The sequence below is a fragment of the Sphaerodactylus townsendi genome, linkage group LG09 (assembly GCF_021028975.2).
Source record: "Sphaerodactylus townsendi isolate TG3544 linkage group LG09, MPM_Stown_v2.3, whole genome shotgun sequence".
NCBI lineage: Eukaryota > Metazoa > Chordata > Lepidosauria > Squamata > Sphaerodactylidae > Sphaerodactylus > Sphaerodactylus townsendi.
The window spans coordinates 46582358-46608472 of NC_059433.1; the positions used below are offsets into that span (position 1 = coordinate 46582358).

Genomic DNA, 26115 nt, shown 5'->3' on the forward strand with positions numbered 1-26115 from the left:
CTCAGTGTATACTTGCACTTTACTATATTGCCTATGTAGTGTGGGAAATGCTGGTGAAGAGCATACCAAGGCAAGTAGGCCCTGTGTTGGTGAAAAATATTATGCCACAAAATATTATACCACAGACCCTTTCATTGCTCCCTTGAGCCTCCCGGAAATATACATGTGCGCTAGACTAACCGCCAAATCCTATACAGTTATTCCATTCTAGCATTTCAGTTGGCTTAGAAATTGAATAGGCTTGCACTGTTAATCTATTAGGTTTGTCCTAATGCCATAGAATACTTGACATTCAAATCTAGGTCTTAATGGCTGACTTGAAAATGAAGGGGAATGGCAGTCAGCATGTTTGTGGCCTAATGCTCCCCAGAATAAGTATTTTCTTTGAAGTTGTAGTACACTTCAAAGAGTAAAATCGATCACGGTCTCCAAAATCAGCACTTAATAACTACATACATGGTTTGTATTGCCCTTTCATGGAAGCATCTATAAGGAGGAAGGAAATTTAAGAAGGTGGTATCATCTTTATAGTCTTCCAGAAAAATCTGAACAAATGTCTACTGTGAAAAGGTTGGTGAAGCCTTTCAATTTTCTCCCTAGGATTTTAGATGGATTGTATGGTTTACATAATATTTTAACTCTGTAATTATTGTATTTTACACTTAACTTTGATCTGCCCTGCGGGTTTAGAAAACAGAGCATACTTGTTCTCTAAAATGAAAAACAAAGAAAGGGATGAGGGAAAAATCTCCTTTTGTCCCATCTCCTCCATTAATTGCAAAATGTGTCCCTTTTGTAAACAGTGCTGATATACTTCTTAAAAGTACAGTTCTCTATAACTAAATTTTAATATTCACTAGGCAGCATGGTAGCATGGATAAGAGATTTGATAGCACCGGTATATTTTATCCTGTTTGAATAATCAAAGCCCAGCAATTGTTTCCAGAGTGTAAACCAAGTTCACATAAAATCTTTATCATGACAAAACATACATTGCTTGCAATTTGTGGCACTGCTGATCTCTTGATGTCCTCTAGTGAAGTGATTAAATGCAATTTATATTAATGTTGGAAAGGGCTATAAAACTATTAACAATAGGCAGTAACTCTCACAGAAGCAATAAAAATTGCCTGACTGGTGACATTTGAACACATCAAACTTGTTTTTGTATAGAATAAATACAATTTTCAGCACTAGAAATCCACAAAAACATTTGGTACTCCTGGTTTACAATTGTGCCTTGTAAAGTTAAGTAAAGAGCATGGCTTCCACACATTACAAGGAGCAACATGGGTATAGACACAGACATTAATCCCTTATCTCCATTACTATTGTTTCTGATAGCACACCATGAATGAAAAATTGAAATAAAAATATTAAATACCTTATGCTTTGTATGGTTTAAGTTATGTAAGTATAGTTTATAAGTTAAAGGCAGAAATATTTTACAGTTTCAATGGTACTGTTCAAGATAAAATATATGGTTTGAAATTTGTTAGAGTAAGAATTTATGTTTAAATTTTTTTTGTAAGGAAAGTCAGTATTTGTTATCACTAATAGCACTAAATGAAACAGCATTGAATTCTGATCCGCACACTGCATATCATTTTAATGACAATTCATTTTACAGAGTCCTTATGTTTGTTGAGTGAGAACTTTGAACTGTGTGTTCAATGGGAGCTGTATGCCTCCCAGATTCATGTGTTCCAATTTCTTCTTGCAACTAGGTTGTGTGGGCCAAAGTGGCTGCTACTTGCTTCTCTGGGAATCATTCCTGAAGCCATCATTTGTTTCATTTGCAAAAACTTATGCCACCTTTTAGCCTTCTAATGTCTAGTGATGGAAACTGTTGTAATCTGTGGTTTATAGTGGTTTAGTATTAGACAATACATAGACTCATTATCACCTCTTTCGGTTGAACTGGTAACCTAGTTAGATAGAAAAGAGTCCTACATAGACTCCAAGAGTACTTCTCAAGGAGAACAGCAGGCTAAAAGCAGGGGCTGCCACCTTGCAGTGGCTCCTACCTGCCTAACACAAAGCAAGGATTGCTGACTTTCAGTCCATCCGGACTTTTTTTGGTGGCTTTCACGGCCAACATGTGCTGACATTTATTAATTTCAGGGAAATTTTGGGATTAGGTGGAGTGCAGCCATGTTCACCTGATGAAAATCACACAAGAAAAATCTCAGATAAGAAATACTTTGTTTTAAGGTATTATTTCCATTAATATCTGTGTGATCTTTGTTGGACACATTTGGAATATTTTAGCAGCATCAACTTCGACAATTAAATAGGATTTTTAAAATGTCAGCAGAAGAAAGTAAGGCTTTGCAACATTTCCAGTTACATTTAGACAGAATTCTCACATTTTAAAAACCCGCAATACTTATTGCCTGGAATACCATCAGTGATGGTTAAAGCAACTTATGAAGTACTTATTTAGGGTGAATCCCTTTATAAATTCATGGGATGTCTCTTGGTAGCAGACCATCCAAAGCCATCCAGCTTCTTCACAGGACTATTTTTATAGCTCCCCAGTCATCTTTGTTGTTTTCTCAGATCCCTAATTTAAAGTGGTCATTCAAAACTGGACAGAACACTGCAATCAAAGTGAGACTAGTAGAGTACAGAGTATTTTACATTATTTTAATGCTATGGTTTTATGAATGCAGTCTAAAATCACATTAGACTTTTTTGCAGCTGTATTGCAATGCCAATTCATGCTTAGCATGTGACTGATTAGTCCCAAGATGCTTTCCACCAGTTGGTGGAGTGCAGCCAGGTTTGCCTGGTCCATTCTTCAAGAGGTTATTGTAGAATACACTGGAGTAACTTTCCTGCCCCTTTGTCACATTTCTGGCATTAACTGAAAGGGTGTATAAGACAGCAGAATACCTTATAAGCAAGTTTGAACCTCCTATACTTCTGGTATAGTGGTTAGAGAGTAGGAATAGCACTGATGACATGGCGGTTTAAATCCTCATTCAGCCATGAAACACACTGGATAGCATTGAGTCCATTGTTCTCTCTCAGCCTAATTTACCTCCCCTGATTGTTGGGAAGATAAAGCAGAAGGTGGGAAAATTATGTATCGTATGTTGTGTCATTTGGAGTAGTTACTCTTAATAAGGAACCATAAAGTTCATAGAGACAATTTACAAGTCTTGGGAGCATTCAGAACTAGCATGCAAGAGAACTGCTTTATATTGCTCACCCCATACTGAGGATTAAACCTGAGATCTGTTTATTTTATGGATATATAAATACACTTTTATAAATAAGTATGCCTTGCTCCTTTTGTCAATTTTTAAAACTCATTATGAGCTTGTCAGCTGCACCAGAACCTCCTCCTGGTTGAGCCCTTCTTCAAGCTGTCCAGTTGACCAGATAATAGGCCTATTCTTTTTTGGTGGCAATTCCAGCTCTAAAAATGGGCACCCCTAAGGAGGAGAAAAGGGCCTTTGTGCAGTGGTGGGATTCAAATAGTTTAACAACCCGTTCCAGTGGTGGGATTCAAATAATTTAGCAACTAGTTGTTTACAAGCATCATTTTAACAACCGGCTCTGCCGAAGTGGTGCGAACCTGCTGAATCCCATCTCTGCCTTTGTGATACCCATGTTCCTTAAGCAATGTCATTCTTTTTAGATGGGCACTTTGTAGTTATGTTGAGGGAAAGTTGTGTAACTGTATTTTTTCAAGTCTTTTCAAATTAATTGTATGTTGCTTGTTCACTAGGATTTTTTCTCTGCAACGTGAACTATGGGAAAGGTGGCAAATAAACAAACAGATAAATAAATGTACATACTTGAAAAGAGCAGTGGATTAAAGATAAAAACCACTGCATTGGAGAAAGGATCAAAGAAAAATTTAGCAGATAAACTGTTTCAGTTTTTCTCACCACTAATACAGGTGAAAACCTAAACATAAAATATTATGAAGCAGAGATTCTAGAAGTCCTCATGAGATTTTGCGCTTCAGGAAACCATATATATTAATGAGACACTTGATCAATTGCTGTCAGCGCAGCATAAACAGCCATGGCAGTATAATCGTAATTTGTTCCCTTCAAGGACAAATTATAGTAAATCAGAATACACGCTAAGAAGTTTTTCCTCTGCTCTCTTTTTAAACCAAAATGCTATTTAACATTTAGAAATATGTTACAACTGTTTTGACTGAACATACCATTAATAACTTATCACACCTCTTTAGGATCATTTTCTATGTACTCCTTTGCCGGCTAGAAAATCCTATTAAAAACAGTGCAGTTTACTTCTGAGAAAGAATTGGGATTAGGTCGTTGAGCTACCAGCAGCTATTTGCCATGATAACGAAGTGGAACCTCCATATTCAGCAGCACCTAATGTCTAACAATACCTGGGGTGGGGTGGGCACAAAAAAGACTCTTGCTCTCATGCCACACTTACATCCACCCCAGCTCTTTAGTTTTCCTTTCTTCTGCTGGCTAAGAAAGATGCAGTCAGATGCAGCCAGAAATAAGATCTATGCATCTAGCTATTATCTAGCTACGAGGAAAAACTTTTGCATTAGATGGAGCCTTAATCTGACCCAACTTAACTTTTAAGTTCTCTACTAACAACACATCTCTTGATGCTTATATTAATATTTTTAAAAGACCCTGCAGAAGAAGCAACTTGGTACCTGAATTCCTCCAGAAAAGCAAACCAGAACTTACAATAGGGGAGCTGAACATCCTCAAGGGCAGTCCCTCCAAACAGGTACCAAAAGTTCAGGGCAAAGGCTTCGACGTCCGCATTGCGCATGCTCTCTCCGTCCCGCGCAGGCGCACTAGACGCAGCCTTTGCTGGAAGGGCTGCGGCGTCCTCAACGCCGGCTGCGTTATTCACGGTTGCAGCAGCGAGAGGAGCGGCGGCCGCTAAGAGAGATCCCCGGGGGAGAGGGACGGTGCCCGAGAGGGAGGGGGCGCGCCTCGGCTTTGCTGCTGCCTTCCTCGCGCAGGTGGAGGGCAGTGCGTGCTGGCGGGGGGCAGTGCCAGGTGAGTCTGCACCTGCCCGCCGCTATGGCCGGTTCCGAGCAGGACAGCGGCGTCGGAGAGGAGCCGCTGCCCATTGAGGACTCGGAGTTGGCGCTGGCCGGCATCAACATGCTGCTTAACAACGGCTTCCGGGAGTCCGACCAGCTCTTCAGGAAATACAGGTACCCTCCTGCTTCCGTACTGGCTGGGTGGTGGAGCGTCGTTGCTTGCTGCACCTCTGCGTTGGGCTTTTCTGGGAAGGTATCGGTGTGAGGTGTTTGTGTGTTTTTAAGCATGGTACCACTGAGTCAGTGCAGAGTAAAACAGGGTGCAATAAGCTTTGTGTCTTTCATAGGTGCTGAAAAGTTCCAGAACGTGATTGTGTCAGTCTGCTGCAGCAAAGGCAAAATAAAATCAAAAGGAGCTTTGTGTGACCTAAAAGGTTGGCACGTTTGTTGTGGTATAAACTTGTGTGGGTTCCAGCACATTGAATCTAAGGAGTGAACTGGAAGTTTGTCACAATAGGTCTGTTCGTTTCTAAGATGACACAAGACACTTTGAAGTGATGGAATTTGCCTGGCACTTTTCAGACTAGCATCAACAGAGATCAAGTGCCTGTATCAGGGAGCTTGGAGGGTAGGATTGAGGGCTTCTGAAGGCTGATGCGTCAACTATAAATTTAAGGCTGTACATCTTTCTCTGGAGTTGAAACACTGGGTGTCTGGTCTGTTTTAGGTGTATGCCTTCCTAACAGGCCCTCTCTATTTATTCCTTCTTCCACTGGTGCTGAGCACCAGCCTTTAAGAATCCATTATTTTTCCTTTGGCATCCTTATTATTGTTGTTGTCTTCATCATCCCTACTGCTCGATTTGATCAGGATTCAAATCAACGTGCCACATATCTTCCATTCACGCCATCACTCACCCTGGGCTATATAACATGTGTTTGGAATGCTTTGTACTCCAGACCTCTATCATTTATAGAAGTTCCAAATTAAATGAGTGCTGGCTTCCTCCTTTATTTCTGCTCTTCACAACACCACATCTATGAACTCTGGGTAAATTAATTTGGAATAGTTATCTCCCCATTCTGTATTCTGGCACTAATGCATCTTTAGATTCCCTTTTCTTCAACAAATATGTACTGAATGTAGCCAATTGGGTAACATAAAATCATTGCTTATATATGCTGAAGAATCAGCAGTTAGTGACTGTAATCACTAATGACTGTAATTATTCTTATTTGACAGTATACTCCTGATTTCTACTTCCATTCCTTGCCTTTTTTTCTTTTGAATGTTTAAACTTGGGCAAACCATGAAGAAAGGCATCTGCTCTGCACACACAGATCTGATCACCCCACCCTGCCCCTTAATAACTTCACAGGATCCAAGGCATTCTGGAGTCCTTTTCTTCCTGGGAAGATGTTGGGCACTGTGCATCCAGTATTACTGTTGCTGTGAAAAATCTCCATTGGAGTGAATGGAAATTATGCAACATCTGTTCTTTTATGAAATATACCCAGGGGGTGATTCAGTCATACTGGTAGCAATACACGTTGAGAACAAAGGACTCTAGTTACATTGTTCAGTTACTGACTCCCCCATCAGCTGGACATATGTAGGTGTTTCAACCTATGCCACATTATTTCTCTTCTTTCTCCCTGCCCCTTCCCCCAACAATTGCTTCCTTATTTACCATAACCTTGGCTACTTTCTCTGTATTATGCTTTCCCACTCTTTACACCCTGCTATAGTCTTACCATTGTCCTTGAAAGACATCTTGTATTTTTCAAGTAACTTTTCCAGCTTTTCTCCATTTTGCCTCCTCACTTGCCCTGGGTGTTTTCACTGAAAGTTAACTTTCTGGTTTAATTTTTATAGAAACTTTGAATAATACTTTTAAATAAAGTGGATTGAGATAACTGTACAGGATTTCACTTCCAAACCGTGCTAATGCAATCGCCCTGCTATCCAAACATTATTGGGGAGCATAATTCTGTTTGTGTCCATACTGTACCATAGTTTATAGTGGTGTGCTTTCCTGTTAATGTGCCCTCAAAAAGTAACTGAGCCCTAAAATAGAATAAGCAGCAAGGTGGAAGTTCAGCACAACAACTTCTCTCCAGATGGGTTCCCTTTCTTTTCATACTTCCTGACAAGTTCTACTAAGCCCTGTTTTCACCAAACCCACTGGCATCTGCTGCTCAAGTTCTCACAAATAAATGTGCATTGCAACTGGCTTCCCTTATTGTGTCTTCTAATCTGGAGAACAGGGTTTGATTCCCCACTCCTTCACCTGAGTGGCAGAGGCTTATCTGGTGAACCAGATGTGTTTCTGCACTCCTACATTCCTGCTGGGTGACCTTGGGCTAGTCACAGTTCTTCGGAACTCTCTCAGCCCCACCTATCTCAGAAGGTGTCTGGTGTGGGGAGAGGAAGAGAAAGGAACTTGTAAACCACCTTGAATCTCCTTACAGGAGAGAAAGGTGGGATATCAATTCAAACTCTTGTTCTTCTTCCTACATGCACTCTTCTATTACTGTAGCTACCTTCTCTTTCCTTTTTCTCTTTCCAGTTCTGTAGCTGCCAATGAATGTTCTGTTACTGCTCCTTTTATTTGCAGCAAATACTGCTTTATTATTACCTCTTTGTTTCCATCTCCTTGACCATCCCTGTGTGCCTACATCTCAATGTAATGACTTCCCCATAAACAAATACCTGGCTTGGTTGCAGCCACAGCTACTTCCTGATGTTTTAACTTCTGGACAGAATTGTTAAGAAGTTCAAGGCTGCCTGATAATTTTACCACACACAAAACTGCCTTACACTGAATCAGGCCATTAGGGCCAGTATTGTCTGCTCATACTGGTAGTGACTCTCTCTCCAGGAACTTATGTAGCACTTACAACACCTAATGTGTTGTAAGTCTCCTTTTAATTAGAGATGCTAGGGACTGAACCTGGGACTTCTATACTCAAACTAGAGGGTCTCCCACTGAGCCTGAGGCATGGCTCTGCCCTGTGTGCCCTAGAAACTTTGCTTCTAATCTCAGATATATAGTGATTGTTGGTAGTTTTGTGGTGAAAAGGAGATACTGCATTTCTTCAAATATGCGCCAAACATGAATCTATAATCAAAAGGCAATTTATTAATGTTTTTCTGGATTAGTTGTCTCCCCACCGCCCTTTCATTTAGTGAGAAAGCACCTGGGTCTAGAAAATGCGGAAGCCTCCTGGTACTACATTTAGTGTAACAGCGTTATCATGTCCTTCTCAAGACCTTCTTCTCCCTGTCATGGTGAAGGACAAAATGACAGGAGATGCAGTGCCCATCACCCTTAGCCCCCTTCGTCCATTTAATTCTTTTAGCTATCCAGGAATGTTCCCCTGGATATCAGTTTAATAAAATGATCTTTCGTTCCAGATCTCTTCTAGAGTTCTATAAAATTCCAGCAGTCTCTCACTCTAGCAGACTTCTGGATTCTCCTAGTCTTTTTTCAGTCCAACGTTTGATCATTTGAAGAGGTATTTATTATGGGTTGGATCCAGTCAGCTCCCCCCGCCCCTCAACATCAATTAATGTACCAGCTTATTACAGCCCTCTTCCAACATGTATTTTGTCCATACAGGTTCTGTGATCCCAATCATAGCTCGTTTTGGTGGTCAGAGGATACTTTCTTCCCTTTTTCATCAGTAGAAAAGCTGATGTGATCACTCCAAATATGTTCCATTCCCTGCCCTTTCTCCAACTTTAGAGCAATGTGCCTAAGATTCTGAAGCAGTTTCTCTTGCAAGTCAGGTGGAGTGGTTAGGAGTGGTGGACTCTGATCTGGAGAAGTTGGTTTTTCCCCCACCTGAAGCCTTCTGGGTGACCTTGGGCTAGTCCAGGGGTAGGGAACCTGCGGCTCTCCAGATGTTCAGGAACTACAATTCCCATCAGCCTCTGTCAGCATGGCCAATTGGCCACTTTGGAGGCTACTCAGCTCAAACAGTTGGCAGCAGCACAGGAGGCAGAAAGAGGAGCTGACACCCATGCCTGCAGGTCTGAGTGGCATGGCCACTTTGAGACTCCTTAAAGTCTGAGAAAAGTGAGGTATAAATCCAGACTCTTCTTGTTTTAAGGGTGAATTGAGACATAAAAATAGTCTAGGACCATGGTGGCAAACCTATGGCACTCCAGATGTTCATGGACTACAATTCCCTACAATGTTCACTGTCTACAATACTGTTGATGGGAATTGTAGTACGTGAACATCTGGAGTGCCATAGGTTCGCCACCACTGGTCTAGGAGCAAGCCAGGCTGAGTGACCTTTATGATATTTTATTAATTTTGCTTACCCCCCTTCCTTCCCAATGGGGATACAGAGTATCTTACACAGTTCTTCTGTCCTCCATTTTATTCTCACAGCAATCCTGTGAGGTAGGTTATCCTGAGTGACTGGCTCAAAGTAGTCTAGCAGGCTTCTATGACAGAGTTCAGGTTTAATCCTGGGTTTACCCAGATTTTAAACCAACACTTTAACCAGTCTGTATGCATGACAAGCTGCCACTGCAGGAGCCATTCAGGTCAGACCTGCAGGCATGGGTGTCAGCTCCTCTTTCTGCCTCCTGTGCTGCTGCCAACTGTTTGAGCTGAGTGGCCTCCACAACACCATCAGAGCCACTCGGGATTGACTCTACCTGCTTCTGTGAAGTTGCCTGTTATATGAATGGTCAACCTGCCTCTGTTTCCTTTGCTACTAGAGTTATTTTGTAGGCCCTTGAACTACTTGCTTGTATTTTCCACATGTTTGGGACATCAACAGAAAGACTCTGCTGTCCTCAATATCTCTGCAGGGTCTGGTCATATGAAATAGTGAAGCTACTGTCTCAGGGCTTCCCCCCCACCTCCTTCCTTTGCCATAACCGTAACATATTATTAACATCATTCTGAAATCATTCCATTCCCCTGATATGAATGGCTTATGTTGCCTGTGGTATCTATTCTCATGCTTAAGGTCTGCCCTGTCTTGCATTAAGAAAGCTTTAAGTCACTTATTGTCTGCCCTGGTTTCAGTTCTGCTCACTGTTGCTACGTTGCATCTTTGAAAGTAGGCCTGTGAGGAGCCATTTGCCACCTGCATAAATTGCCATGTCATCTTTACTTCACTGCTCCATCCCCCTTCCCCTCTCTGTTCATTCTCTGCTCTTTCATACAACACTTTATTGGTTTACTCACTTTTCTTCTCTCCCTCCTCTCTGACCACAGCATGACTAAGATTATAGCAGCGCAGCTTGTCTTTTGTTCTATGTGGAAGAGAGAGAAGCTTTAAACACAAATGCTGTGTATCTTGTTAATGAGAATGTTTCCTTGGATTCTGCAAGCATTTACTGGAACAGAGCTGTCATCCTCTGTTAAATTCCTTTTCTTTCAGTTCAGTAGAACCCATTATCTGCTTACATGCCTTTTTTCTTTCCTGTTTTTTCCTCAAGACGATGTTCTGTTTTCCACCCATGCAAGACATCACTTTTTTTTGCTTGCCAAAATATGTATTAGATGCATGCTCTGAAATGTGAAGCAATCTGACTCTAAATATATTCCACTTGGGGGGAAAAGTGAGCTATTTTAGAGTGATTCTTAGGACTATGATGTTAGCTTTCCATCCTGTTTCTAAGCTTCTCTTTCTACCTAGTATCCGAACGTGCAAAATGTGAACTTACTGCTGTGAAGAGAAAGTGATGCTGATCATGCAAACTTTTTCTTGCAGATAAATACTCTCTTTGGTATTCTTTGAAAGTTTAAAAGTTCCTTTGGAGCCAAGTGTCCAAAAGACTGCCCATCTTGGGTCCTGACTTAGCCAGAAGAAAGGTGGCCTTATAGATATTTTGAATAAAGAATTGAGTGAGGGCACACATGCACAGCTGCAGATCACCTCACTGCAATACTGCTTCTGCTCCAATGGGTATTGTTGATACTGCTACGGGCAGCCTCTACTGGCATACTCAAAGAGGAACACACACACACACAAAAAGAAGGGAAATCAGAATCCAACCTATATAATAAGCCAGGAACCAGACTTAAGGATGTGTCTGCCAGTGAAAACCTGTGAAAGCAGCAGACAAATGGAGGAAAAGAGGAATCAAAATAGGTCCCACAGTAGCTGATCTTTGGGAGATGCCATTTCATGAGCAAAGCATATTTTATTTTTTGAATGTATATTCTAGGAATGAGCGGGGCTGCTGTCCATCAGCACTACCAGATTTGAATGTTAAGTTGATTGTGTGATCGGATGGGGACCTTGAGGTAGTTAGTGTACGTAAGTATGCAACAAAATGTGAATTATTTTGTGAATGAGGAGAACTGTTAATTACGTGGTCACTATGTTAAACCAAGGCCTCCATATTTTACTGAAATGCTCAAAAAAGCTCACAATTTAAAACAATATAAAAGAACTATCCATATTTAAATAACAGAAAACAGTCAATCTGAACAGAGCACCACCACAGTTTGCTAGGCAGAATCAATTAAAAATGTGCTCACGTGCTAAGGTTTTACAGCTCTAATGAGAACTGGCTGAAGAAGATCACCTCCTGGCTTCTGCTGAAATCTTTCTAAAGCCTGGGAGCCACACTAATAAAGCCCCTACTCCCAAATGTAGGTGGCCTAGGAAAGAAACATGAAGGTGAGCCAGGTCTGGCAATTGTAAATTACTAAACTCCACAAAAAACAGAATCCCAAAGCTTTGCTATCATAGCCAACGTCATTGCTGACATAAGCGGTATCTATTTGCGCAAGTCAGTTATGCTGATGGTGGGCTGCCGTGCCACAGCATGATGCCTAGGCATCATCTAAACTAGGGGTCTGCAACCCGCGGCTCCGGAGCATTCGGCTCTTTCGTACTTGTACTGCGGCTCCGCCTGGCTTGGTCCTCTCAGCCTACTTTGGATAGTCGCCCTAAGGGTTAATGGGAAAGAGTCCCCGTTCCTAGAGAGGCCCAGCCCGAGACAGCTATCCCAAGCAGCTTCCAGCTTCCCTGGCCCAGCTGCCTGGTTGGCTGATACCGATGATGACAGCAGGGGGTGGGGGTGGGGCAGAGCACTGCTGGTGGATCCTTTTGAACAGGCGAGCGACGAAGGGCAGGAAATGGGAGGGAGTTGCAGGAGCGCAGATTTTCAGCGCAATCCTAACCTCAGTCTGCCCCTTTGAATGGAGGGTCAGGGGTCGGCCATGCTTTGGGTGGCCTCATTTCCCCCTTTCCCTGGGTTCTTTTTGGGGGACGGGACCACATGGGGGACCCCAGCAGCACCACCTTGGGTTGCAGACCCCCCAGCAGCCCCACTGAGCTCCAGGGGCTTTCCTGGCAGATGGCAGCCTGGCTGAGTCCAGGTGAGAAAGACAATGTCAGGTTTTAAAGGAGTTATTACCTGCAGCCCTGCAAGGTTGCACTCATCGGGGCTGTTTGATGGGGAGGTGGGGATGGGTGGGAATTGTTTGCTTCTGCATTGCCAAGGAGGGCAGAAGCGCATGGGGAAAGTCTTGCACGTGGATCTCAGAAGGTTTACTTCAGAGTTAGCCAGTGGAGGGTAAGCTTGTAGATCGTGGAAGGGAGGAATCCAGGATCATCCTCAGCCATGGTTGTCACGGGTTGCCAACTCCCAGCAAGCAAATCCCAGGACATTTGGGGGTAGATATAATTATATATTATATATAGATATAATTGTTTATACAAAGCGTAAAGGTAAACAAATATATATATAGTGTTATCTTCATTTTAAATGTCAAAAAGTATTTGCGGCTCCAAGTGTTTTCTTTTCCATGGAAAACGGGTCCAAATGGCTCTTTGGATGTTAAAGGTTGCCGACCCCTGATCTAAACTTTTCACTAGGGTTGCTTCAGTGCAGGAGCCATGCCAGCAATGATGGGGGCATTCCAGGGTGTTCCTGTGGATGGAGCTGACTTCAGTCAGCTTCCAGTGAGCTTTCAATTTGGGACTGCCCCCTTTTGATGGTGCATACTTATGACTTCAGAAAGGCAAGCACAACCTGTTGATCTGCATAGGGCGGTTACAAGGCAGCTGGGGATTTCTTTGCAGTTTTTGTGTTTGTTGAAACCTCTTTGGAGACTGTGTGACAGTACCAAAGCCACACTGTCCCTGGCCGCCACACAATTACACCCCCTTTTGGATTGGGCTTCCTAACTGCATGATTTTAAGGTTTAAAATGGGGGGGGGGGGACACTGTAATCAGTGTTTTCTTTGAACAAGTGGAAAAGATCCCATATGGTATATCTCATGGGTCAGAGTTTGAAATTCACTTCCCTATTGCAGTGAATTGCATTCTTCTTCTTCTTCTTCTTCTTCTTCTTCTTCTTCTTCTTCTTCTTCTTCTTCTTCTTCTTCTTATTATTATTATTATTATTATTATTATTATTATTATTATTATTATTATTATTATTATTATTGTAGATTTCACAGCTGCCAGATCTTTAGCTGGTTGTTGGCCTTCATTGCAATTCGAGCCTCACCCAGAGGCCCAGGAAGTTGTAATGTATCGGTGTAGTATTCATGCGGATCCTAGCAGGGCTGCCTTCTGAATTTGACAGATGTTAATGTTGTCAATTCGACGATGTTTCAAGTTCTCCCCTAGTGTTTTTGGGATGGCGCCCAGCGTTCCGATTACCACTGGGATGACCTCAGCTCGTTTGTGCCATAGACGCTGAAGCTCGATTTTCAAATCGCGGTATCTAGTGACCTTCTCGTGTTCTTTTTCAGTGACCCTGCTGTCACCGGGGACTGCTATGTCAATGATGGTCACTTTCTTGTCCTCGATCACGATGATGTCTGGTATATTGTATTTCAACACTTTGTCTGTTTGGATTCGAAAGTCCCACAGGATCTTGACTTTCTCATTGTCCATTACTTTCTCTGGACAGTGTTCCCACCAGTTCTTAGCTGTTCTTATGTTGTAACTCTTGCATAAATTCCAGTGGATCATCTTGGCCACTGAGTTGTGTCTGTTTGTACTCAGTCTGGGCAATCTTTTTGCAACAGCTAAGGACATGATCTACAGTTTTATCAGCTTCTTTGCACAATCTGCATTTTACATCATCTGAGGATTTTTCGATTTTGGCCTTGATCGAATTTGTTCTAATGGCTTGCTCTTGGATGGCTAAAATCAGGGATTCAGTTTCCTTTTTCAGAGTTCCAGTTGTTAACCACAGCCAGGTCTTTTCATTATTCACCTTGTATTTGATTTTCTCCAGAAATTGGCCGTGCAGTGCTTCGTTGTGCCAGCTTTCAGTCCTCATTTTAATCACATTTTTTTCTGTATTCTTGTTTGGTTTTCTGGGTTTGCAGCAAATGTCTGTTCTTCACTTCAATCAATGCCTGTTCTTGACTTTCCTTCACATAATCGGCCAGTGCATGCTTCTCCTCTTCCACTGTTTGCTGTACTTGCAGTAAGCAAGTGTTGTTGTTGTTGTTGTTATTTATTATTATTATTATTATTATTATTATTATTATTATTATTATTATTATTATTATTATTATTATTATTATTATTATTATTATTATTATTGCTTGTATACCGCCCTCCCCCGGGGGGGTCAGGGCAGTGAACAACAGAAGTATGAAAGTAGAGCACAAGGTAAAATCAATAGACAACCAAATTGATTAAATAGTTATGGCTCTATATACATTAAAACCAGACCCCATTAAAACACAGCATTCTTCTGTTGAATAAAAATATGTGCCTATAATAGAGAAAAAAATTCACTGTATTATATGTGGGATTTTTTCCTGATATATGGCATTATTTTTTGTGGTCAGCTGCATGATGTTACAGATCCATATCAGTGCTTATTTAAAAAAACAGGAGAAATGTGAAAAAATGACCGTGCTAAAAGATAAGTGGTTTTCGAAATGGTTTTTAATGAACACGAACTGCATTACTAAAAAAGTTTGGGTGTGGTGAGAAAACAGGCAGCAAAAAGCCAAATTTTTTGTTTCTTGAGTCTAAACATGGAGCCCACCAAGGCAGGGAGGAAAAGCTTAAATTGCTTATGTCTGTTTTCTTGATATCAGTGAAATTCTTAATCTGGATCATGGAAATGTGCCTCTGCTGGTGCTGAAGGGCACCTTGTCAAACTATGCTACAATAATTTTTCATTAATGCTTAAAAGGCTGGCTCAGTTGGACAGGAAGGGATCTTGTTTTCAGAACAGACAAAAATAAAAATGGCTTAGATGCAAATATTTTAAGATGTACACGCACCTTTTCTTTTTAAAGTTGTGCACAGGAAATGTAAAAACACAAACAACCCAACTTTCTGAGAAGTGGCATACTTTAAACATGCCACTGACAAACAAAAACAAGGACAATGTGTTTTTATGTGCCTTTTTCAAAGGATATAAAGCATTATGACTTAAGAAACAGTAACAATTAGAGATATACAGATGATTTCACATTTCTGGCAGAAAATAGTGAAGACTTGGAATGATTACTTTTGAAGATTAAAGCAGAAAGTACCAAAGAAGGTTTACATCTGGACATTAAGAAGACAAAAGTGATGACTAGACAAGTTTAAGGTTGACGATTAAGAAATAGAAAATTGTTAAAGATTTTATCTTCTTTGACTTAATCATGAATTAAAAAGGAGACTGCAACCAAGATACCAGGATATTTAAACTGGGAAGGGCAGCCATGAAGAAACTAGAAATGATCCTTAAATCTAAGGGTGTGACTCTGCCAACCAAGATCCAGATAACTCATGCAATAGTATTCCCCATCACTATGTAAGAGTGGTAAATTAGGATAATGAAGAAAACTGACAGGAAGAAAATTGATTCATTTGAAGAAGAGTTTTGCAGGTACCGAGGACTGCCAAAAATAAGTAAGTTGTAGATAAAACCAATCCTGAACTATCCCTAGATGCTGAAGTGACCAAACTGAGGTACTTATACTTGGGTTACATTGTGAGAAGACACTGGAAAATACAATAATATTAGGAAAATTTAAAGGCAGCAAGACAACAGGAAGACCCATCAAGATGGATTGACTCAATGAAAGAAGCCACAGCCCTGATTTTTCAAGAAGAAGAAGAGTTTGGATTTATATCCCCCCTTTCTCTCCTGCAGGAGACTCAAAGGGACTTACAATCTCCTTGCCCTTCCCCCCTCACAACAAACACCCTGTGAGGTAGGTGGGGCTGAGAGAGCTCCGAAAAGCTGTGACTAGCCCAAGGTCACCCAGCTGGCATGTGTGTGAGTGTACAGGCTAATCTGAATTCCCCAGATAAGCCTCCACAGCTCAGGCGGCAGAGCTGGGAATCAAACCGGGTTCCTCCAGATTAGATACACGAGCTCTTAACCTCCTATGCCACTGCTGCTCCTCACTCAACACCTGAGCGAGGCAGTTAAAGGTAGGCTGTTTTGGAGTTCATTAATTTATACAGCTGCCATAAGTTGAAAGCGACTTGACGGCATTTAGACACATCAAAGTGTAACATTGTATTTATATTCAGAGCCCTCCCCAAAGTTTTAAAAGCAGTTTGACAATTCTAGCCTTTCAAAGCTTAAAGCAAGCAGGCTTTCCAAGTCTTTTGCCTTTCAAAAGCGTTAGCACCAGTTACTTGTATTTGAAGCTGAGAGGGTGATGTTTTCTCACTCTTCCCTCACTTTTTTCAAACCACTTTTAAAAGAACAAATTATATTAGATATTGGATACTTATCAAATCATCTTCTCCAATTATTTTATTTTTACAGTTTCTCTATGAGGTGGAATAGAATTAAAGAGAGATAAATACTTACCCAAATGTGCAAGTTATAAGAATTTCACCATATCCGTCATAGCTTCTCTTTTACATACCCCGTATATACTTGTGTATAAGTCGACCCGCATATAAATCGACGCACCTAATTTTACCACAAAAAACTGGGAAAACGTATTGACTCGCGTATAAGTCGAGGGTGGGAAATGCAGCAGCTACTGGTAAATTTGAAAAATAAAAATAGATACCAATAAAATTACATTAATTGAGGCATCAGTAGGGTAAATGTTTTTGAATATTTATTTCAAGGAAAAACAGTAAACTAGCTCTGTAAGCCCTGATTCTCCCTTTAAATCCACTCAGAAGGGGGGGGGGGTTTAAAGGGAGAATCTGAGGAAAATTCGAGGGTGCCTGTCAGTGGAGGAATGTTCATTTTAGCAGCACCAACATTTCGGAGTATCTTTAGGAGACCCTCCTGATGATACCACCCAGGTTTGGTGAAGTTTGGTTCAGGGGGTCCAAAGTTATGGACCCTCAAAAGGGTAGCCCCATCTACTATTAGCTTCCATTGGAAACAATGGGGAATGGGAGCACCCACTTTGGGAATCCATAACTTTGAATCCCCTGAACCAAACATCACCAAACCTGGCTGGTATCAACAAGAGATTATCCTGATGATACCACTCAGGTTTAGTGAAGTTTGATTCAAGGGGTCCAAAGTTATGGACCCTCAAAATGTAGCCCCATCTACTATTAGCTCCCATTTGAAACAATGGGGGACGGGGCACCAAAGTTATGGACCCCCTGAACCAAACTTCACCAAACCTGGCTGGTATCATCAGGAGTGTCACCTGATGATATCCTGAAATTTTGGCGCCACTAGCCTAAAAACTTCGCCCCCTGGCGGCCGACAAAATAAAAACCCTAAAATATTTTTTAACGTATACCTCACTCATGTATAAGTCAAGGGGGGCTTTTTCAGCACAAAAATGTAGTAGTTGCTGCAGTCAAATTTCTTCCTTCCCAGTTTCCTATGCTGTTCCAAACAAATTTGTCCTTGAAGTGGAGTGTGAGAACTGGGTATAGAAGGGTTGCTGGAGCCATCTGGCAGCAGGGATGCTAGCCTCCAGGTAGGACCTTGGGATCAGCTGAAATTACAGCTCGTCTTTAGACTACAGAGATCAGTTCTGCTGGAGAACATGGATGCTTTGGAAGGTGAACTCTATGGCATGATATTCTGCTGAGGGCCCTTCCCAGGCTCCATTCCCAAATCTCTCAGAGTTTTCCAACCTGGAGTTGGCAGCCCAGCCCCCACCTTGCCATGGGTGACCTGGCAACCCTATCTGATGTTACAGAAAAATGATGCCACTCAAGTCATTTAGATTAGGGCAGGCCTTGTAGAAAGAAGTTATCAGCGGCGTTTTCTACATGGTCCAAATATCCTGGGATGGGGAGATGAAATATCCTTGCCTGCGCATGATTTTCGCATGGCTTCCGGTTTTAAATTGGGCCCACCCCATGAGATTCCCCTTATCCTGGGTTTTTCAAAAATCGCTAAATTGGCAGTTTTAAAAAAATATCCCATGCTGTTCCCACTGCCATTCAAACACCACAGGAGAAGGACCAGTTTATTTTTCTTGCCTTCCTGCCTGTTCCCACTGTGGCTGTCCAGGGTCTCGCCACCACCCGCTCCTCCTCCACTGCCCCCGTTTGCCTTGTTCGGCAAACAGCAAGCTGGGCATCATCCTGCTGGAGATGCAGGATAGCACCTTCCTCCTCCTCCTCCTCTCCCTCCTGTGCTCAGATCAGTAGTGGTGGTGGGTGGGGGAGAGCCAAGCAAAAGGAAGAAGCTCCCCCTGCCTGTTTGCATGTAAATACAAATAAGCCGGGGGCTCGTCCAAAATTAACTGGAGTACTTCAATTCGATTCCTTCATAGAAACGGACAGGCATACAACAATCCGGTGTGTATCATCCTGGTTCTATCCCGAGGTAATTGTGGCATGCGGAAAATGCCAGCATTGCTGATCCAGAAGAGAAGCCCAAAATCCTGGAATACAGTCCATGTAGTACCTTTAATTGATGGTGGAAAGGGCCATCAAGTTGTAGCCAACTTATGACAGCCTCATCACAGTTTTCAAGGCTGGAGACCAGCAGTGATAATTTGCCACTGGCTGCTTGCTATCAACCTGGACTTCCTTAAAGATCTCCCATTCAAATACTAGCTATGGATGACCGTGCTTAGCTTCTAAAATCTGATAGGACCAGGGTCGGCTGTGGATGAACCTCAAGAAAAAAGGTAATTTAAAGTGCAGTTCTGTCTAAGAAAAGAATTGTTTACCTTCACAGTGTAGCACAGAAAGCCTAGGAACAGGGGAACCACCTGATTGACTGTGGCTTCCTGCACTCTGATTGGCCAAGTAACAGTGTGATGCAGAGTGGGGAGGAGGTTATCCTGCCAGTACAATCTATGAGGCTTTTGGTCCTTAGCATTTCTGTGAGTAGGAACCGTTTGCCTTAACTGAGTAAAAACTAAACATCTTTAAGGGAATAGTTCTGTCAAAGTGTGTGATGGGAACTATTGTTATCAGCCTAAGTGCTGGGATAAAGCAATTATACACAAACCAAATATACTGGTGGGAAATGTTTATTGGAGGGCCAAGTAGAATGGTCATATGAACCAGGATAGGAATATCTTCTAGATAGAGAAGAGTTCCAGTATACCAGTGGATCTGGGATAAAGGGATTTGCTTTAAGTTTACCTTAGCATAGTTTTTGTTTTATTTGTGAGGGTTTTTCCAAACAGGAGGGCTGAGTGAGGGTACTATTCATAAGTACCTAGCCTGTGTTATGACCCTGTGTGTAGAAACCATAAGCCAGTACTATCTAAGATAAAGGAACTTTACAGACTGAATAAAATATGAAACCAACTTCTAAGCTGAAATGTAACTGAATAATCCTAAGTGCTGTGCTGAAGAAATAAAAAAAAACTCTAAACCTGTGGGCCAAGCTGTTGTGTACTTAGTGTAAATATTTATCTTGCCTCCTGCCTTATTTGCCTCATCCATCCATCTCCAAGCTATTATTCTTCCCTTCCCCATCGCCGCTGTCTGTTAAATAAATCTGTGTTCCTGTTTAAGTTTACTTCTGCCTCAGTGTATTTATTTTAGAGTGCTGTAGTGAAGGGAGTGCCTGGAAATGAAAATAAAAGTCGATGGGCATCCTTCGCTTTCTGGGGTGTGTTACAGGGCTGAGGGAACATTAAGCTTTCAATGGTACGCTTTCAATGGGGTGTGTTACAGGGCCTTGGGAGGGCAAAAGCTGGCCTGAAGGGGGAGGGCTTGGCAGCTAACAGCCCAGGCACCAGCCACTGAGCTCCACCCCCGGCTTCTCGGGGGGTGCGGGTGCGCAAGCCATCCTGTGGCCACGGCAAACAACTCAACTAGCAAGTGGTGCCCTGGCTCAGGGGAAGCTGCTGACTGCTGGCTGGGTCGCCATGTTGTGGGAGAGGCCAGGTGTGGGGACCTGCCTGGTGCCCCCCACGTGACGGAAGGGTGTGCGCGCATTAGTGGTACGCCACTGTTCCTGCTGCAGTTCTGGTCAATCAATCCTGTAGTGTAAGTTTTCACCCTATGCTATCAGTACAACTCTGGATAGTTCTAGCCACAAAACTAGAAAATAACTTTATTTAGCTTGTTGAATTGAAGGCTTCCTTACAATGACTAGTAACAGTTATAACTTGGTGATGATCTTACGGTGCCATTTTAAAATTAAGGCAAGAAAGAAACCTTCATAGAACTATATCACCATGGAATTGCGGTAGTTTTTCACTTTGTTCCAAAGTGTCATTGGAGCAGAAATGTAAGTTTCTCCATTTTCAGAATTGAACTGAAGCTTCTTCTTCTTTGTCTTACTGTTCATCTACAAATGTTATGAGATTGGCAAGTGTGTAGAGAGTCTGTACCATTAGATAGGTTACCATACTAATTTCACTGAGGAATGCACATCCCTTTTGCAGAGAAACTCATATGAGTCTGCTTACTTATTAAATGAAGGATCTCATGCTGGTAAAAAGATGGAGACGATGTGGCTCCCACAAGTTGCTATATCATAGTGAGCTCAGTGATTGTCTGCTTTCAGTTCAAATCTGAGCCATGGTGAGCAAGCTGTTTAACATCCCCTAGCGTACTGTACTGGTTAGTGTGTTGGACTAGAATCTCAGAGATCCAGGTTTCAGATCTCTAGTCTACCATGGCCTCTTGCTGGGTGACCTTAGGCCAGAAACTTTCTTTCAGCTTAACCAACTTCACATGTTTATTATGAAGATACAATGGAAGAGAGAGGAATGGTGCTGTAAGCTGTTTTAGATTCACATTGGCAAGAAAAGTGGGCTAATATCAAAAGTAATTTTTTATCTGTAACTAATTTTTACCTGTAACTACTTGGTGGAGATTTTGTACCTCCCCCCCCCCTTCAGCTGATTTACTATGTAGCAGTAATAAAAGTGAGTAGGCAAGATGAACCTCTGTTCCAAAACAAGTAGTGTGGGTCCATATGTACTTCATGGAGTGTGCTGAAGTTGGGAAATTTGGCGCTGGCCTCCCTTGAGAAGCACCCATGAAACCTGTTGACAAAAGTCTTTGTCACCTACTACCCCTATCATCAACATAATGGCCACAATGGTACAACAACAGATGCTTGGCACTCTTAGTTGGAGGTAGAATTTACACCAAGATCTTCCAGAGAATCTAGCTATCTGTTGTTCAAAAGCAGCTACAGGACTATGTTGACTTTCTTTTGTTCCAGTTTCTACAGCAAATCTGAAAGACTTCATATAATGTTTATCTTGTTTGATAGTAATCTTTACAGGAAGATGACAATACATTTAATTTAATGAATATTTTAATTGAATGTGTAAAAATTATGGCCTTTTATATATAAAAGCCTTTTATATATAAAAAATAGAAATGCAAAAGGTGCAATAATTCTGTTTCCAAAATGGGCAATTTTTAAAAGACAGTGGGAAGCTTATCTTCTATTTTTATGGGTTTGTAAAACTATTTAGCACGAATGCCAGTACTATAATATTCTAATGTATCCTGTACATTTTTATCCCCTTGCCTCTGAACTGCAGGAAAAGATTAGCCAATATGGAATTGCTTTCTTTTCTAGCCAGTAAATCCCATTAAGAGCCTGTGTAGTTCAAAGGCATACAACCTTATCAAGAGAATGGTGTTAAGCTGAAAGCCATCAAAGGACTGAAAAAAGATAAAGTTAATACAAACTACTTTGTCAGAAACCTTGCTGATAGATACAGAAAAATTAACTGGCAGGCTGTGAGTGTGTGTATGTGGCTTGAACAAAAATGAGATCCACCGAACAATATCTTTAGAAAAATATAGGGAGAGCACAGGACATTAAGAACTGGTTGGTGGTGAGGTGGTGCAGATATGTTTAATAGATACGGAAAAACGGTAGAGCAGAATCCTGTTGAGTTATTATGAATTTGGATGAAATGTAGGCCATTTGGAGACCAGGAAGGAGTCTTTTAAGTATTGAGAGGTTATTCACAAAAACTGAGCAAAATATTTTATTTGGGTAACTTCCTTATGTAAGAGCAGCTGTCATGTACTACATTAAATGTATCTCTTTGAGTCATCTCATATTCATTTCTATTGTGGTCAGGCAGTTCTCATTTGAACAAACTAAGTTTTACAGGGGCTTTAATCCAATGCTTTGGTGTAAACAAGATTGTGGATTCAGACCATTCCCATGATCCACTGAATTTTTTTTTTAAGAGCTAAAGTTGTCTGACATGATTTATTCTTAATAGTTGCAGGCTGGCTGTTCTGGGTGGCCATGGTCTGGTAGTTTTATCTCCTCAAATATTTTGCCCACATCTGTGCTGTCATCTTTAAAGGCATGTCATGGTAAGATGTGTTTCTTTCCATGGCACAGGTTCAGCCTGGCTTCTCATAGTAGCTTTATTGTTTTCAAAATGTTTGCCTTGTGAAATTGAAAAAATTCTGTTCTCTATATTTTTTCATCTTTGTGTACTCAGTAGCAATATATACAAGAATAGAGTCATCTAGTCATTTGTATATGCCCTTAAAGTGATTAAGAGTGACCTTTCAGGTGAGCTTGATTCTTGCTGTTTATACTATATATGTGGCCTAATTAGCATCCTACCACATCAAATGCCTCTGCAGTCAAGTTAGCAGCCTCGCATGGACATAGATCTCCCTCATCTTGTCTGGCTTGGATCTGTATTGATAGAAAATATGTCTACAGAAACCAAATTTTTCCAGTACCATAGGATGTCTTGCCAGGATGGGGACAGGGAGCCAGGGCTGTGGGCCAAAGCATATCCCTATGGACCTCACGCCCCATATGTTCGATCACCTGTGAAATAGAAAAATTCCAGGTAAAAGCCTATGTGCTTTTTAATGTAATGGTGACTTTCATGTTAGGAGTTCAGTTGAGAATTCCCCATTTGTTATTAACTCAGTTTTAACAGAGAATCCAGGTAGTGTCTCTGGCAAACCACTTCATTCCAGTGGGTCTTGCTTTATCTTCTTCGTTTTTTTGGCCTTGAACTGTGGTGTTCATTTTTTAAACTTAGCATGCAATTGCAGCACCAGCTTGTCCTGTAAGTACAGTCTATTAAGATTTCTCTCAGTGCCACTTTCTCTTTAAATTTTGTTTTCTAGTTAATTATTTCCTAATTGTCATTCATGAATGAATTGCACATTTTTTGTTTATCCATTTTTGTTTATTCTGCAGAAGTATTACTTTTCACTTTGAATCCAGCCAAAGCAACTGCTCCTATTTTTAGAAATGTTTTAATGATGATTATTTCATAATTGGGTTAATACAATCATAAACAATAAAATAAAAATGAACAGTATTTTGCTGAATGAGGAGTGATGGTCAGTACGTAGACCTCTTGTCCTTCCAAACCCCAATAGTTGACCATTGATTCAAAAATGCTATAAGAGAATTGTCTGAATATGAGATATTCCAATAGCTCCAATATGTTACAGCCCACTATTTTTGGCAGTTGTGCACATTTCCCTTGTATCCTTCACCCTACTGCAGTATTTATTGTGCACTGAAATAGCATGCAATTATGGCATGCTTTTAAAACAAAATGAAAATAAGTTCAGAATCAGTTTGATTTGTTCTGTTACGGTGTTACTCGGTATATTCTTTGTCCTAAAGTTACCTCTGATGTGTGCTTTACCTGGTCTTTCCTTATAGCATAGTGTAATGTGAAGGACATTGCCTCAGTTAGTGTCTACTATTAAAAGCCGGCTTATTTCAGGCAGCAGATTTTGAAGTACTATTAAAGGTTTTCAGGTGGTCAATTATTTGATTTATTGTTATATTAATTTACCACAGGAGCCATTAGTTGGAGTTTTACCTCAGGAAATGAAATATCCTGGGCCACCTTTGAATCATCATCAATAATGAAGATATTTTAATGTTGAAAACCTCCCTTAATGGAATTTGGACATGAACTAAAGAACAATTAATGTAACCGAGCCTGGAGGAGAATAAAACAATGTTGTCAGTTATAAATTCATCCTTTTCTGCTTTGCCATCTTCTTGGCAAGACTACTACACCATCCTGATCTACAATAGTTCTAGGAATCCTTAGGGCCAAATTTCTCCCAGTAAAAGTGGAGACACCCTACTTGGGGTAACATCATGGTGACCTGATATTTCTGTGTTGCTCCTGCAGTATCTCTTTGGGTCCCAATGTGGAAGTCAGCCTCAAAGAGAACTATGACTCCTGCACATTACTCTAACTATCCTGAAACTCTGTTGGAGCTGCCAGCTTGCCTTCCATGTAAACTTTTCTCGCTTGGGTGGGAAGGAAAGAAAGACTCGAGCAGAGTGGAGCTAATGCTGTCACTTTGGATCCTGCCTTTCACTCCTTCCAAACAAGCTATGCTATCAGTTTTTACTCCACTTTTAGATGCCTTTGGCCCTAACCTGGATGGCTCAGGCTAGCCTTGCCAAATCTCAGAAGCTAACCTGGGTCAGCCATGGTTAGTATTTGAATGAGCCCCCTCCACGGAATGCCAGGGTCGCTGTGCACAGGAAGGCAATGGCAAACCACCTCTGAACATTTGTTACTTTGAAAACCCTACAAGGTCACCACAGATCGACTGCGACCAATACTTTTCATGCACTCACACAGGCTGTCTTTCCCACTCCTATTCTTAACTTTTTCTATTGCAATCAAGGACTTGGAGCTTAGCTCCAGCTCCAACCCCCCACTATCCTCCCTCTATCCGTGGGAAAGGCTTAGCCTTTGAAGGGCCACCATCAGCATGCTAGCTACATGCATCAGACCCAGCCCAGCAAGCAGTGGCCAGTCTAAGCCCCTGTGTTTTTGCTTCATGAATGCCTTCCCTGCCTCACTGTCCTTTACTTCACTTTATCTTTTGATCTGTTTTGCAACTAATGTGAGTTGTCCTATTTTAAACTGTCGTCTGTTTCTGCAGTTTATTGGAACGTATATATCATAAAGCAAATGTTGGCTATTAGATTAAATCTGTTTTTTTTTTTTGCTTTTTATGACTTATTACTTGCTTTGGAGTTGTGTTTTTAAAGAATGGCTGAAAAAATACACAGAGGCTGCTTCCGCACGGAGACGGAAGGGCTTGGGTCGGTGTACTCCACGCCGACCCGACGCAGCTGGGACCGTCCGCATGGACGGTCCCAGAACCGGCTGGGACGACGGCGCCGCGGAGCGCCATCGCCCAGCCGACCCGGCTTGTCCCTGGCCCTCCGGCACGTCGCCGAAGCCTGGAGACACGCCCCCCGGCCCTGCGCGCTCGCAGGGCAGGGGGACGTGTCCCCAGGCCTCGGCGACGCGCCGGAGGGCCGGGGACCAGGTAAGTGAAGGTTGGGAGGGGGAGGGGGAGGGCGGCAGCGGCTCCAAGGCGGCATTTCCCAACAACCTCGCTCCCCAAGCGAGGTTGGGAAATGCTGGCTTTGCGCCGGTCGGGCGAAGTGAGGGCGGCGCGGCTGCGCAGCAGCTGCGCCCCCTGTGCGAATGGCTCCCTGGGGACGGCGTTTTTGCCGTCCCCAGGGTGCCATAAAATGCCCGTGCAGAAGCAGCCAGAATGATTCGTGATAACAGTGCTGTTACACTAATATCCTGGAATCAAGGCGACAGCTTCAAAAAGATTGTCATTAATTCTGTATATTTCTTACTTTAAAAAAATCTGTTACATTAATTTTGCAAACTGTTAGATTAGGAGCTGTTCTCAGGATTATATTACTGCTGTTTCACTTTGTTTTACTTTAAGAACTTTTGTCTTACTGGTTTTGCTTGATATTTATGTAGAAAGATTAC

General features: G+C 41.8%; 1 protein-coding gene across 1 annotated transcript in view; it reads left to right on the forward strand.

Annotated features, from left to right (window-relative positions):
- The first annotated feature begins 4836 nt into the window (after positions 1 to 4836).
- Positions 4837 to 26115, forward strand: part of TTC39C (tetratricopeptide repeat domain 39C) — a 60692-nt gene continuing 39413 nt past the window's right edge. The window contains exon 1 of the mRNA XM_048508292.1: positions 4837 to 5182. Coding sequence (XP_048364249.1) covers positions 5046 to 5182 — 137 coding nt within the window. The 5' untranslated portion in view covers positions 4837 to 5045. The remainder of the gene's footprint in view (positions 5183 to 26115) is intronic.